General features: G+C 40.2%; 2 protein-coding genes across 5 annotated transcripts in view; both read right to left on the bottom strand.

Annotated features, from left to right (window-relative positions):
* BEX1 (brain expressed X-linked 1) overlaps positions 1–4,340 on the bottom strand; it is a 200,294-nt gene extending 195,954 nt beyond the window's left edge. Inside the window, exon 1 of the mRNA XM_077989281.1 lies at positions 4,319–4,340. Coding sequence (XP_077845407.1) covers positions 4,319–4,334 — 16 coding nt within the window. The 5' untranslated portion in view covers positions 4,335–4,340. The remainder of the gene's footprint in view (positions 1–4,318) is intronic.
* TCEAL8 (transcription elongation factor A like 8) lies at positions 4,214–6,406 on the bottom strand. Of its 4 annotated transcripts, XM_015127866.3 has the most exons (3): positions 6,307–6,406; positions 5,834–5,906; positions 4,218–5,246 (listed from the first exon to the last, which is right to left on the bottom strand). In XM_015127866.3, exon 3 carries the CDS (start codon positions 5,206–5,208, stop codon positions 4,855–4,857), a length of 354 nt encoding a protein of 117 aa, XP_014983352.1. In that variant the 5' UTR covers positions 5,209–5,246; positions 5,834–5,906; positions 6,307–6,406; the 3' UTR covers positions 4,218–4,854.
* Positions 6,407–14,085: the final 7,679 nt, after the last annotated feature.

Raw genomic sequence — 14,085 nt, forward strand, 5'->3', positions numbered from 1 at the left:
ACCTTTTCTTCTGGAAGGCTGACAGATATCATTGCCTCCCTCCCCATCAAAGTTTTGTTTTGAAAACAATTCAGACCGACAGAATGTTTCAAGGATAATAAAGTAAATTGAAATATACTTTAAATTTCTTCATCTAGACTGTGTTCGCCAGTTAATATTTTGCCAATTGCTTTATCTCTCTCTCTCTCTATATATATAAATATATAATATATATATTTAACTTTGCTGAACTATTTGAAAACCAACTATAGACGATGTAGACATCATCATAATACTCCAGCATTTTATCTCCTGACAACAAGGACACTCTCCTAAACAACAATACAATTATCACATTCATAAAATTTAAAATTTATATAATACCATTATATAACCTACAATCCTTATTCAAACACTACATGTAGTTGGTATGTCTTTTAATCTAGAACAGTTCTCTATCCATCTTTCTTTCATGACATTGATACTTTGCTGAGGATGCTGAACAACTGAGATTCTCATACATTGGTAGTATGAAATGGTACAACCACTTTGGAAAACTGTTTAGCAATTTCATATCAAATTAAATGTTTGCCTTTTCTATAATGCAGAAATTCCACTCCTAAGTATTTCCCAAGAGAAATGAAAACATATATTCACAAACAAGCTTTCACAAGAATGCTCACAGTAGTTATATTTATAATAGACAAAAATGGATACAACTCATATGTCCAATAACATCTTGAATAGATATACCAAATTTTTATATATTCACACTATGCAGTACTATACAACAATAATTTTTTTTTTTTTTTTTTTTTTGAGATGGAGTCTCGGTCTGTCGCCCAGGCTGGAGTGCAGTGGCCGGATCTCAGCTCACTGCAAGCTCCGCCTCCCGGGTTCACGCCATTCTCCTGCCTCAGCCTCCCGAGTAGCTGGGACTACAGGCGCCCGCCGCCTCGCCCGGCTAGTTTTTTGTATTTTTTAGTAGAGACGGGGTTTCACTGGGTTAGCCAGGATGGTCTCGATCTCCTGACCTCGTGATCCGCCGGTCTCGGCCTCCCAAAGTGCTGGGATTACAGGCTTGAGCCACCGCGCCCGGCCCTTTTCCTATTATATTGGGTCCACCTTTTTAGATGATGGACTTCCAGGGCAAAGTAACTGATTATGTCAAATCTTCTCAGTATGTGACCTGTCCCCAACCAGAATCCATTGATTCTCAACACCATCCCTGGATGATGATGATGATGATGATGATGATGATGATGTTGACAGCAATGATGGTGGTGGAGAGGACATTTTCTGTTTGATCTAACAGTCTTATGTCTGGGGGGCCCATGAATGGCCAGGTCTCCGAGAAGGTAGTTATCCTCCAAGAAAGAGGATAAATAATTTATACAAGGTCACATACCAATAAGGAGAAGAGCCCAAACTGGAACCCAGGTTTATCCGACACTACGGCCATATACTTAAATCACTTTTTTCCTTCCTAAACCCAAGGATTTGAATTTCATCTTTGTCTTATTGTTCAAACAATCCTTTAGGCTGTCAGAAATTTCGTAATGTTTCCTCAGATGACAGACCTAAAGAATAAGGCTCACAGTTGGATTACTTTCTGCATGATCAATGCCTTTAAAAGGCATCTTCACACCAATTCGCAGTTGACTGTCCTGACCCCCAAGTCGTGAGCTGGGCCTGCAGTGCAAGTGAGTTTTCAGATAGGAGGGGACACCCATTTTCTCCTGAGTTATAAGACCACATGTCTTTGCAAGTTCCCTTTACCTGGTGTCTCCTGTGCTTCAGGGCCTGGGCTGGCTCAGGCATCAGATGCTCTGCACCAGGAAGACACAGAGCTAAAGTCCTTGCAGAACCAACCAAAAGGCCAGGGCACATCGAGGCCTTTCTAGGAGTCTGCACAAGGTGGGTGGGAGAGGGATGGGTGAGGTTTTGTGTGCTGTCTAACTCTGTTTTTGCCCCAGTTGTCTTGTGGACTACTTCACTGGACTCTGAGAGAAGGGTCAGACCCTTCTGCTTCAACCCCAAGTTACCTGGTCAGACCTGTTCAGACATCTGCTTGCTCAAAGATTGTCCCAACCAATGTTTTCAACTGGAAAGTTATGGAGCTTTTTCTTTTCCCCTAGAAAATGTTCCCCAGAAGAGAAAGGGAGAAGGAGGGAAAGGCAAAGTGCTCTGACCTGAAATAGGACAGTCATCCTCCTCCACATATGTCTGTTCAGGATAGCCTGGCCGTTAGCCTTAGGAGAGCCTAGTACCTGCTGCAGACTAGAGTGGAAGGACAAAGTCAGAAGTCTTGCTCGGGCCAACCCTTTAACATCCTGTCTGAGCACCACTCTCTGAGGGCTGGGGGGAGGATTTATCCTCTCGTAAAACTGGTTCTGGTGAACCTGGAACTTTATCTCACTCCAGTTAGAATTCCAGTTCGACCAGCACCTATCAGGCTGCCATCACCTTGAAGAATGGTCTGGAGACATGAAGATTCCCTGAAAATGACATCATATAGTGAAAAAATAGAAACAGAAGAAAGCCAAGGGTGCAGGGTTGGCTCAATTGTTTTTTTGAGATGATTACTAAAAGGTAATTTTGAATTTATTTCTGATACATTTTACTCATACTGGGAGGAGGCAATGCATGGCTAAACATGGTGTTCACTCAATAAAAAGGCATCTTATGTTACATTCCTCCCCCTAGTTTTTTATCTTGTCTTTCTTTGTTAACAGGAACCTTACAAATTTTATGTATAGATGTGTCCATCTTTTCCTTTAAAAATTCATACTTAAAACAGTAAATGCTTGTATAGGCCTTCTATTTCCTGAATGTCAGCAAGCATTCACCAAGATTTCCTGCCAATTATTTTGTAGTTAATATTTGTAATAACGAAAAGCATATTGTATTACTAGTGGTTCTCATTCTTCAGTCCATATCATTATCACCTGCAGGAGTTTGCAAGCTATAATTTTACAGCCTACCTCCAGAAAATGTGGGTCAGTGGGCCTTATGTGGGGCCCAGACATCAGCATTTTCAAGACACTCCCCAGCAGATTCTGATGCAGGTGATTATTATGAAATACTTTGATAATAAAACATTTGGAGTACAATCTATTCTCTGCCCTGTTTCTTCTTGGAATTGCTTGTCATAACTCTAGAGAAATAAAAATACTTGTAGATTATTCAGCAAGTAATCTGATTTGGACAAACCTGCTAGCTCTTAGTAGCAATCAAAAAATCAATTAAATATTAAAACACAATGTGCCAGCTAAACACCTACAAGTATCCATATGTGGGATACCAAGAGGAAGAGGTAGTCTTTGCTTGTTCTACAGGGGAAATATAATCTCTAACATTTATATAATAGTATTCTACTTCAAGTACATTTATAAGGTTCTTACCGACTTTGAAAGTTTTTTTTAACCACAGGTCAACAGGAGAAGAGATGGAATTAAGGGGACTGTTCCTTAAATCTGTTCCCTGCATCACTTTGTGTAATTTATATATGTTCCCCAACAGTCTTCTGAACTAGTAAAGCCTGCCCAGGAGCCTTCAGGAAGAGATCATCCCAAGAGGACAAATCCTCATTCCTTAGACTTAGAGCAAAAACTGTGATTACAACATGATGTCTTTGACTCAAACTTATACCCCAGTCCAAATCCCAAATGGAGTCATCACATCTGACTCCTGTGGAGAGGAAGGGTCTTGTGATTGAAAACAGAAGGGGTTGTTTTGCTAAGGGCTCCGAAGGACATTGTGGCCCAAGCAACCCTAGAGAAGTCCCACCTGTGTTAAGTATCACTATAAAGCAGAGAGAAGCTTTAGAAGACAGTGAGAGTTCAACCTACTGAGGACTCCAGGGAACTCGGTGGAGTTTTGGCCCTCAAGGACTGCAGTGCATCAGCAGGAGTGGGGCCAGCAGAGAGCACAGCATTCAGCAGAAGAGGCAGCAATGTTAGGCAGGCATGGCAGGACCCAAGGGAGGAGATAGGGTTCACTAGCAGAGGACTGATAGGGAAGCCCCCACCTCTGCCTACTGGACTTGTAGGTAGTACAAGTCGCGTCATGCCAGGCCCTCCCTTAAATATTGGTGCTTCTATAGTGGGTTGGGATTCCGTACGCACGGGTGGGAATGAGATCCCACTGAGCACAACTGTTACTGCCTCATTTCTTCCCCACTGCAGCCCCGTGAAGCAAATATTTTCCCCATGAAAAGACTGAGTCTTAAACGTGTGTATCTGTAATAATTGCCAGTTTATTCCTCTGGCTAAGAGATCCAGAGGTAATTTGAGGTTTACATTTCTTTTTTATTGTTCTTTCATCAAGAGTTTAGGTGCCCCCATTGCCCTCATAAGCTGGTTGCAAATTATTTGACTCTTACTTGTAAAAAAAATCCTTAATTCTTTTTGTGTGTGAGACACGCGTTCATTAAAAAGCACATATAATATAAGCAAAAAGAATAAAAAGAAGAAAACAAATAAAATTTCACACCACACAGAAATAAGCTTGGTTAAGTTTTTGATATATGTTATATGGATGTATGTATACACACACGCACACACACAAAGTTTGGAATTTTATCCTATATATGTGAGCTGATATTAAATATGCTGCTTTGCCATAACCTGTTATGTTTCACTTTACAACATGGAATGAACACATTCCCATGCAAATGTATGAAAGTTTCCAATTGAAAAATAGACCTGGAAAATGGGTCAAAATCCAAAATCCAATGAGGTGCTGGTACCAAGGAAACTATCTAAAACAAAATTTCATCAGATTATTAAAAGTAAAATGGAGGTCAAAGATACATCAGAAAATGCTAACAGAAAGAAAGCTGGGGCCAGATTTTAATATTAGGCAAAAATGAATTCAAGGCCTAAAGCACACAGGATAAGGACGGCTGCGTGAATGTCTTTGCTTCCAATGCATCATCACAAACTTGTTTCTTACTCTTCTTATCTCTTCCCTAAGCCTTTCAAGCTCACCTACTCCTCTTATCATTTCTTCAGGGTTCAAATGCCTAACGGGTGTGTCCTCTTTAAATCCCTGGCCAGGTTGATTCGGCTCTCCTCTGGGGTTTCCTTCTGCCTCCTGGCTTATACCTTCTTCGGAAGGTTGAGGATTTCCTTCTGCCTCCTGTGGTACATCCTCCAAAGGGCGATCTTCCTCGGCCTTTGGCATGTTCTGTGGTTTTCCCTCATTTTCTTCACAAGACTTTTGCATATTGAGTATTTTTAATTTCCTTTTTGAATAAATTAATCCTAGAAAACAAGGAAACAAAACTACTAGATTCCAGGCAAACAGACCAGCAACCAGAGTATGGGGTCCCATAGCGACTGGCCTTTTCTGACTCAGTACCCTAATTGTCAAAAGTTTTCCAACTAGAGAAAGCTGGATCCTCAGGCTCAGAACTCCCCTGACTCCACCTCCCTTCCCGCCCCCTTTAGTTCCAGCTCCATCTTTCTCCTCCTGCTCCTGCCCACCATCTTCCCAGCAGGCCCTGCTACAAGCTTCTCCTAATACTGAAATGGGAGCAGTACGGAAGCAATTAACCCTTCTCCCGCCTCTGGTTTCCAACACTCCCGCCCTTCAGACTTTCCCAAGCCCTCTCAACCTCCAGCCTCTCACCTGAGAGGGTTGGTCCAGTCTCTGGTCTCCCCTCCCAGTTCAGCGTCTCTTAAACCTCCCCCTCCCCCGCCTCATTTCCGCTGCAGGCTCGGCACCGGCCTCTGGCGCTTAATCCGGATGGGGAGAGGCTGCTGCGACCCCGGGATGTGCTTTGGTGTCACTCACACTTCCACCCCCACCCAAAGAGACCCGAAGCAATTGCACCTTTACAAAAACTGACCTGCAGGGATTCAGGGGATTTTCCTCTCTCTTCCCTCACCTCGATTTGTGTCGCGCCCAAAAAACCAAATATCCTGCAGACAGATGGGAGTGTTTGGTGAGCAGGCTAGTACCTGGATCACGGGTCCCTTTCATGATTCTAGGCCTTGTTGGTGTAAAGTTTCCCACGTCCTCATCCTCGCCCTCCTTTTATGGCAACCCCGCCCTCATCCGTGCCCACCGTTTTTCTGCAAGCAGGGAGTAGGAAAAGCAAGTTTCTTCCAAACAGTTTCTATGTCTCTCTCTCAGGACCCTTAATTGACTACCCTTCTCTCTCTCCACCCGCCATCCCCCACCAAACAGCCCCAAATTTCCTGCACAAAATGGGAGTTTGGCGGAACAGCAGTGAGGAAAGCAGTGCCGGCCCCGCTTGCTTTCTGCTCTCAGCCTCCTCGACCCCAGGGTCTCCAGGTCAGCGCCCACCTTTATACTAACCTGAAAGGATCTTGGGCACTTTTCTCCTTCTCCAGCAATAGGGAGCTGCTACAGGGAAACAGGCCCTGGACTATAAGGACTTCTGCACACGTCGACTCCTGGTCACGTGAGAGTCGCGTCATCACTGAGCTCGAGTCCCCAGTTACCCCTCCCATTAACACTGCAGCCCGCCCTCTGCGTTCCCTCCACTTGATACTGTCAATCTTTTTTCGTATTTGCCAATCAGAGACAATAAACTGTTATCTTCTCCCTGGAGTATTTATTCGCCTTTCTCAGATTACCAGGAGGATCAGCCTTTTAGGGGTAATCGATCATTTCTCCTTCTTTGGGGAATCATCTCTTTCTCCGGCTCCCAATAATCTCACCTCCCCTCCTCCAAGACCCCTACAGTCCACCATTTCCCCTGGAATCCTATCCAGCATTGAAATGGGCAAAGGTGGTAGATCGGGAAGCGGGGCTGGAAAAGAATCTAAGGTTGAAAGTGGAGGATTTGACTAGTCCTTTTGAATAGTTTTCTGTTGTGTTCTATGTTTTCAGCGATCAGCGTACTTTTAAAAATGGTATCAGAAAACGGATGCCTCATAAGCAATATGTAACACTTAATATGGAGGATAAATTAGTTATATCAATGTGTAAGACTTTGGAAAAGTTTTCTAATGGCTGGAAATGAAATGACAGTATTCACAACATATTGATGTGTTAGAATTTTTAAAAATCTTACCAAACGGCACTTAAAAAATTGACTCCCAAATTAATGTGTGGAAGGAGGCCCAGTTTTCTCTTGTTGGCAATTTTGTATAGGTAATCTACTACTCTTTCTATTTCTGGCAGAACTCAAGTTATCAAGTGTTCGATGTCTGATCTTTTTCATTGATGGTGGCATCCACTAAGGTTTCACTTGGAGACTTCAGGCAGACTTCCTCCCCATTTCCCCTGTAGGATTCAGTATCTTGTTAATCAGATAAGTCCACAGAAAAGCTTGCTTTCCACTGAGTAAACTTCTTTTGGAACTCAAAGAAAAATGTTTCTTGGAAAACATTTTGTTGTTGGGAAATAACTCATATATTCATGAAACGCTCAGAAAAGAAAGAGTTCCCTGTATCTCACCATCAGGCATGAGGCTTCTTTGCGTGGCATTTTCATTCATTCATGGCACTCTGGAGATAGTCTGGTATCATCCACTGTGTCCCATTAAAAGAACTATTGACATGCATAATTGTTATGATTAGAAAGCAAAGAGAACAACATTGCTGTAAAAACTAATATTAAACAGGAAACTGATATCCCTGAAACTCAGAATCCACTGGTACTTGGAAGGATGGTGGTGCCTGGAGTGGCATTCTGGCCAATGGAGCCAGCTGGAGAGTCAGAAGAAGGCAGAGGGGGTCTTTTGTCTAGGGTGGTCACAGCAGGATACCTCAGTCAACAATAACACCCACCAGAGAGGAGAAAGGAATGGTTGGAAAAAATAAATATTTTTTGGACTTAATGATTCATAGTTGAAGCATGACAAATTTCTTCCACATTTGAGGGATAAATGTTCTATTGTTTGAGAGAGAGCTTTTTAATATAAATATAACTAGCAAATTATAAAGATTTAATCATTACCTATCACCAAATGTTTCCACTCTTTTAAATGTAACCAATTCAGTGAGGAACAACTCTGATCTTTTAAAAGAAAAATTATTAGCAGCAAAATGGACTTTGTGTGTGTGTACACTTCTATGAAGTTTAACCAATGTATGGATTTGTTTAACCACCACTGCAATCAGATCACAGTTCAATCACCCGCAGAAACTCCTGCATGCTGTCTCTCGTAGTCCTATTTTACTGCCTTCCCTAAACTCTGGCAACCACTAATATATTCCCCATTACTATACTTTTGTCTTATTCAGAATATTATGTAAATGATTTCATTTTCAAATTTCTGTGCACTGGCTTCTTTTGGGATTGGCTTCTTTCACTCAGCATAATGCCCTGGACATTCATTTAAGTTGTTGCATGTATCAATAGTTTATTCTTCTCTTTCTGCTGAGTAGTATTCTGTTATTTAGCTATTCCACAGTTTGCTTATTCATTCACCTGCTGAAGGACATTTGAGTTGTACCCAGCTCTAAGCAATTATGAAAAGAACTGCTATAAATATCCATGTACAGATTTAGGCCCTTATTGCTTCACTTCTGGACTTCCTGCCTCCAGTGCCTCCCTCTCTCGCTTTAATCCACCTTACACATTACCTTGTCCCTGCTTTCAATGGTCATTCTTCTGCTCAGTGACCCTGGATGGTAACCCCACCACTCACCACATAAATCCTACACTCCTTATCTTGACATTCAGCCTCCATCAGAATTGAGCCTCAGGACATGTTTCTAGCCTCATCATCTCCTTCTCTGCCCCATCCAAAATAAACCCTTACTTCAGTGTCTACAGAAACAGTGAGATCAAATTTAAAAATTTAAAAATAATAGTATTAAACCCTTAGTCACTGTGCCCAAGCATGCCTTATACTTTTCTCTTTGTCATTGTTTGCCATTTTCTTCTTCCTGATTGCCCTCCTCTTCCTCCTAGATCCTGGTCCTGCTCGTTCTTAGAGGCCAAGACCTGATCATCCAGCCTCTGAAGCTGGAAGTGATCTCTCCCTCCTCTGTCATTGCTGCACATGAGATCTGCACCTTTCGTGTAACCCTTAACAAAGGTTACCTTGTACCTTTCCATGTGTGTGTGTGTGTGTGTGTGTGTGTGTGTGTGTGTGTTGAGAGTGGAGGGTATCTAACCAGAAAGATGGTCAGCTGTGAGTTGAGGGTAGGGGGCAAGCATCAGGCTCCAGCTATTATGCTTCTTTGGTGGTTCTAGTACTGTTAAATAGTGGGTCTCTCAGGCATCTCAGGGTCTCAGAAAGAGCTATTTGCCATTTGGCTCACAGACAAACTTCATTTTGCCTGCACAAAATTGAAGCAGAAGTTTTATTGTACTCTCCTTTACTTATTCTGCTTTACACATAGCCACAGCAATACTAATACTATGTTTATGGAGCTATTGGCAAAGGTTATTGACCTTGTCTTCCTAAATACTCACAGTAGAGATTAGTTAGCTCACTGGTACACACCTGACAAAGAGTCAGGTGATACAGGCCTTCACCTTCATCCTTGTTCCTGCGCAATTTCAGTGTGTCAATATAACACTCAGCTGCCTTTGAAATTAAGTCAGTCAGAGTAGATTTTAAATATAAGTAAATTTTTGAAAATAGCGTTCTACTGAAGTAAAAACTGTATCTTTTTAAAAAGGAAAGAAAAAGGTGTACACATTAATTTTAACAATAAGGGTATGAGTTCTGGAGAGTAGAAACCCTGGGCCTCTGAGCCAATCAATGTCCTGTTTTTGTGCACCAAGAGAGCACTAGAAATAGTTCCAAAGTCCAAAGTCCTCCAGGTTATGTGAGAGGAGGAGAAAGCAGTCAGCATTTTACCATTCGAGTATCCAGAAAGCTCTTATATAAGACCATAGTATCCAGAATAGTGTTTTCTATGTTCCTTCCATAGTCTTGCATTCTGATACTCTATATTTACCAACTCCTCCTGCATATTTTTTTTCATTGCTGTTTCAAGGCTCATCCCATAGAACTTGAGCTGACCATTCTTATCTATCACTTCTTTAGCATGATCTGTACGGCTTGAAAGTATCACTCCTTACATGGCAAAATCTTCCCCAGATCCAAAGCTTTAGCTACCAGATCCTAAAGTGTGCACTGCAGCAGCCTCCATCTGAGATGATTTGCCCCTTCAGAATGAAAGCAGATTCAGTACATTCCATCACTTTGCACAACCAAGGGTAGCCATGTTTTGGTGCAACTGGTACACACAGAGCCTGGGCTTATTTCTACTTAGATTGTGCTCCAGAAAGAAGAAATTCTTCTGCCATCCCCCATCACCACATTCCCTGACATAATGGTATGTTTTTCAAGTTTGGCAACAATACATTTCACAAATTCTGCAAAATATCCAGAAAAGTCATTGGCCACATTTAGGTAAGTGAATATAACTTGAAGCACAGCTTGTATGATACTTATGATCTTTTCCACATGATTCTGCACACTGCCTGAACTCACAGCTAAATGCTGCATACATTGTAGATGATTGTGGCAAGAAGTTTCTAGTTATCCAGATCATAATGCTTATGAATTGCTATGAACCTAAAGTGCTGTGTTGTAACTACTGCCATTTCAAATATCCCTGAGTGGGTTTGCTTACACTTATTTTTCTGAGACAGATTTTCACTCTGTTGCCCAAGCTGGAATGCAGTGGCATAACAACTCGCTGCAGCCTTAACCTGCTGGGCTCAAGCCATCCTCACGCTCGGCCTCCCAAAGTGCTGGAATCATAGGCCTGACCATCATGCCTGACTGCTTAGACTTTTAATATGTAACAGCATGCTCAGGATTCACCTCAGCAAGATTTTTGAGATTGCTTTTCTTAAGGCTTGAGGTCTGCATCTATGTAGAGGATCATGCTGGGTTGGTGGAAAAGCACATCTCAGCTGGCCAGGCAACTCTTCCCTGTGGCAGAAGCACAGTTGTGGGGGAGAGTATGCTGTTGCTGCAGATCAGGTGCTTCTAAAAATTCAATTTGTAATGCAAAGAAAGCTTTGCTGACCTCTTGATTCTGCATTAGTTGTCAGTGCCACATGACTCTTTAGACCCCGTATTTACCCATCCTAATACTTCCACCCTGTTTTGTTGACTTTCTACTGTGTATCCCTCACTAGTCTCGAAGTGCCACAAGGACAAAAACTATATCTGGTTCAACTTTGTAAACCATTCCAATGTGGAAATGTCAAGTTGGTGGAAAACATTAAAATTTCCATTAATATGGGAATTGTTAAATAAATTATAGTGTGGAAATTTTTCAGATATAAAAAGGAGTAAAATTACGCACATGTAGTGACATGAAATTTTATTAAAGCTGTATTTTTTAGTGAAAAAAGTGACAGAACACTATTTAGAGAATAGGTCCATGCATATATACATATAACACAAACATATATATGTATGCAGCTAGTTTAGTAAGTAGTTTCAATTTTTGATATAAGTATGGAATTGTTTCATTTTTTCTAGAAATTGCTGTCAATTGTGATCTGTCAACCCCCCCTTTCTCACTAGATAATAAGTTTCTTTAATGACATGTTCATGTTCACTTATTTCCTCAACTATTAGGTCACTTTCTTTCATTTAGAGTTTTATTTTGAGTTCTTAAGATTCAGTCTGTACCAAAGGCACCCAAAGAGAAGGGAAAAAAAGTCTGGTCTGTTTTTTGAACGTTTCATTTTGAAATAACTTTAGCTATAAGGAATGCCGCAATTTCCATATACCTTACACCCAACTTTGCCTAGTAATTATGATACATTTATAAAAACTAAGAAGTTACCTTTTGTGCACTGCTATTAAATAAAAACGATTTATTCACCAGGTTTTCTACTAATGTCCTTTTTCTGTTCCAGGATTCAATTCAGGAAACAATGTTGCATTTAGCTAACATGTCTATTTAGTCTACCCTGTGCCAGTTTCTTAGTCTTTCCTTGTTTTTCATTACCTTGACACATTTTAAGAGTCAGGTGTTTTGTAAAATGTTCCTCAGTTTGGGTTTTCTGATATTTTCTTATGATTAGATTGGGATTTTTGATTTTGAGAAAGAATACTACAGAGGTAAAGTGCCCTTTTCATCTAATGTCAGGATTATATGATATTAGAACGAATTATCACTGGTGATGTTAACTTTGATCATTTGGTTAAGGTTCTCTTCTGGGTTTCTCCACTTGTAAAGTTACTACTTTTCCCTTTTCATACTCTTATTTGTACTCTTATTTGTTAGAAGCTAGTTTCTAAATGTAACCCATACTAAAAAGGTGGGGAATTAAACTCTACCTCCTGGAGAGAGGAGTGTCAATGAATTTGTGAATACATGCTTGAAAACAACTACAGTAATCAATAAATATTTGGGGGCAGATAATTTAAGACTACGCAAATATACTGTGAATTTTGCCTTCAGCAATTACTACTATGATGTGCTGATGGTGATTTTTAAAAAATATCCCTCATTCCTTTTACATTTAATATTTCAAATTACCCTGTAAGAAGACTTTCCCATTCTCCCCTGTCCCATTTATTTATTGATACAATTATTTCTTTCTGTCAGTATGACTCACGGATTTGTAAAAATTCTTTGGGCTGTAATCCAATACTATCATTTGTTATTGCTATTGCTGTTCAAATTGTTTGAGCCTTGGCCATTGGGAGCTCTTTCAGGTGGGCTTTCTTTCATCCTTTTTCTGTCTCCTTGCTTTCTGGCACTACAAGATGTACCAGATTCATCTTTTATCTTCCTTTTCCCAGCCCCATCATCAGCCATTTATCCAGGGAGTCTTCGTTACTTTAATTGGATAATCATATTTAGTAATTAAGATCTGGGCATTGATTGTGCTGGTTACTATTGGGGTGTCATTGATTCTAGGACTTCTCAGTTGATAGAACAAGTAGATACATGTGTATATGTATATTAAACTGTTTATACACCATACTTGCACATATATTAATTATATATACACATATATAAGCTCATACTGACACATTGACTCTAATCCATTACCACAAGTATTCATTTAGCTTTCTCATCTCTTGCTTATTTTCACCTTCTATCTCTGGCAGTGAGAAACCTGGTTCTTCTTGTCTATCATTTATTTACTTATTTAATTCTAGTGTATAAAGTAGTTTAAAATGGCTATCATGTACCCCATGAGAAATAAAATTCCCAACCAGAATACAACATTATGTACAGTTTTTTCTTGAGCTTTACAGTATGCAGTCAAAACAGTGGTTTCTAAAGCAAATTAGGTCAGCTCCTTTTTCCCACACCCTTTTTAGTGAAGTTATGTCATACATCTGTGATACAGTGAGATTCATGTGCCACAGTATGCTTTCCATTTTGGGTTCCCCCTACATTTTTAATTGACATAAAGCGAAAGTCACCTTTCATGTTTTCGCGGTTCTGTGGAATTCAACACATTCACAAAATCGTGCATCTACCACCATAGTATCTATACAGAAGAGTTTTAGTATCCTGAAATCTCCTTTGTGTGGTGCTTTTGTAGTCAACCCATCTTCCCATCTCTACCCCTGACAGCCTCTGTTTTGCATCCCTATAAATTAGCCTTTTCATAATGTCATGTAAATGAAATTGTACAATAAACATCTTTTTGAATCTGGCTTCTTTCACTTAGCAACATACATTTGAGATGCATATTTGAATCAGTAGTTTGTTCCTCTTAATTATTGAATAGTGTTCCATTGTACAGATATACCACAATTTGTTTATATTTTCACCAGCTATAGAACACCTGGGATATTTCCAGTTTGGAGAAATTATGAATAAAGCTGCTATGAACATTTCGGTACAGGTTTTTGTATGAACATACATTTTAATTTCACTTGGGTAAATACCTTGAAGTGGCATTGCTGGATTGTATGGCAATTGTATGTATAACTTTATAACAAATTGTCAAAATGATATTTAAACTGGCTGTAACATTTTGCATTGAATGAGAATTTCTTTTGTTCCACAGACTCACTAGAATTTGTTATTTTTTCATTTGAGGATTTTTATTTGTTTGTTCACTTTTTACCATCCTAAGTGTACAGTAGTATCTGTCTGTGTTTTTAATATGTATTTCCCTCATTACTCACGATGCTAAGCATCTTTTCACCTGCATATTTGTTGTCTGAATATATAC

This window comes from Macaca mulatta, chromosome X (genome assembly GCF_049350105.2).
Source record: "Macaca mulatta isolate MMU2019108-1 chromosome X, T2T-MMU8v2.0, whole genome shotgun sequence".
NCBI lineage: Eukaryota > Metazoa > Chordata > Mammalia > Primates > Cercopithecidae > Macaca > Macaca mulatta.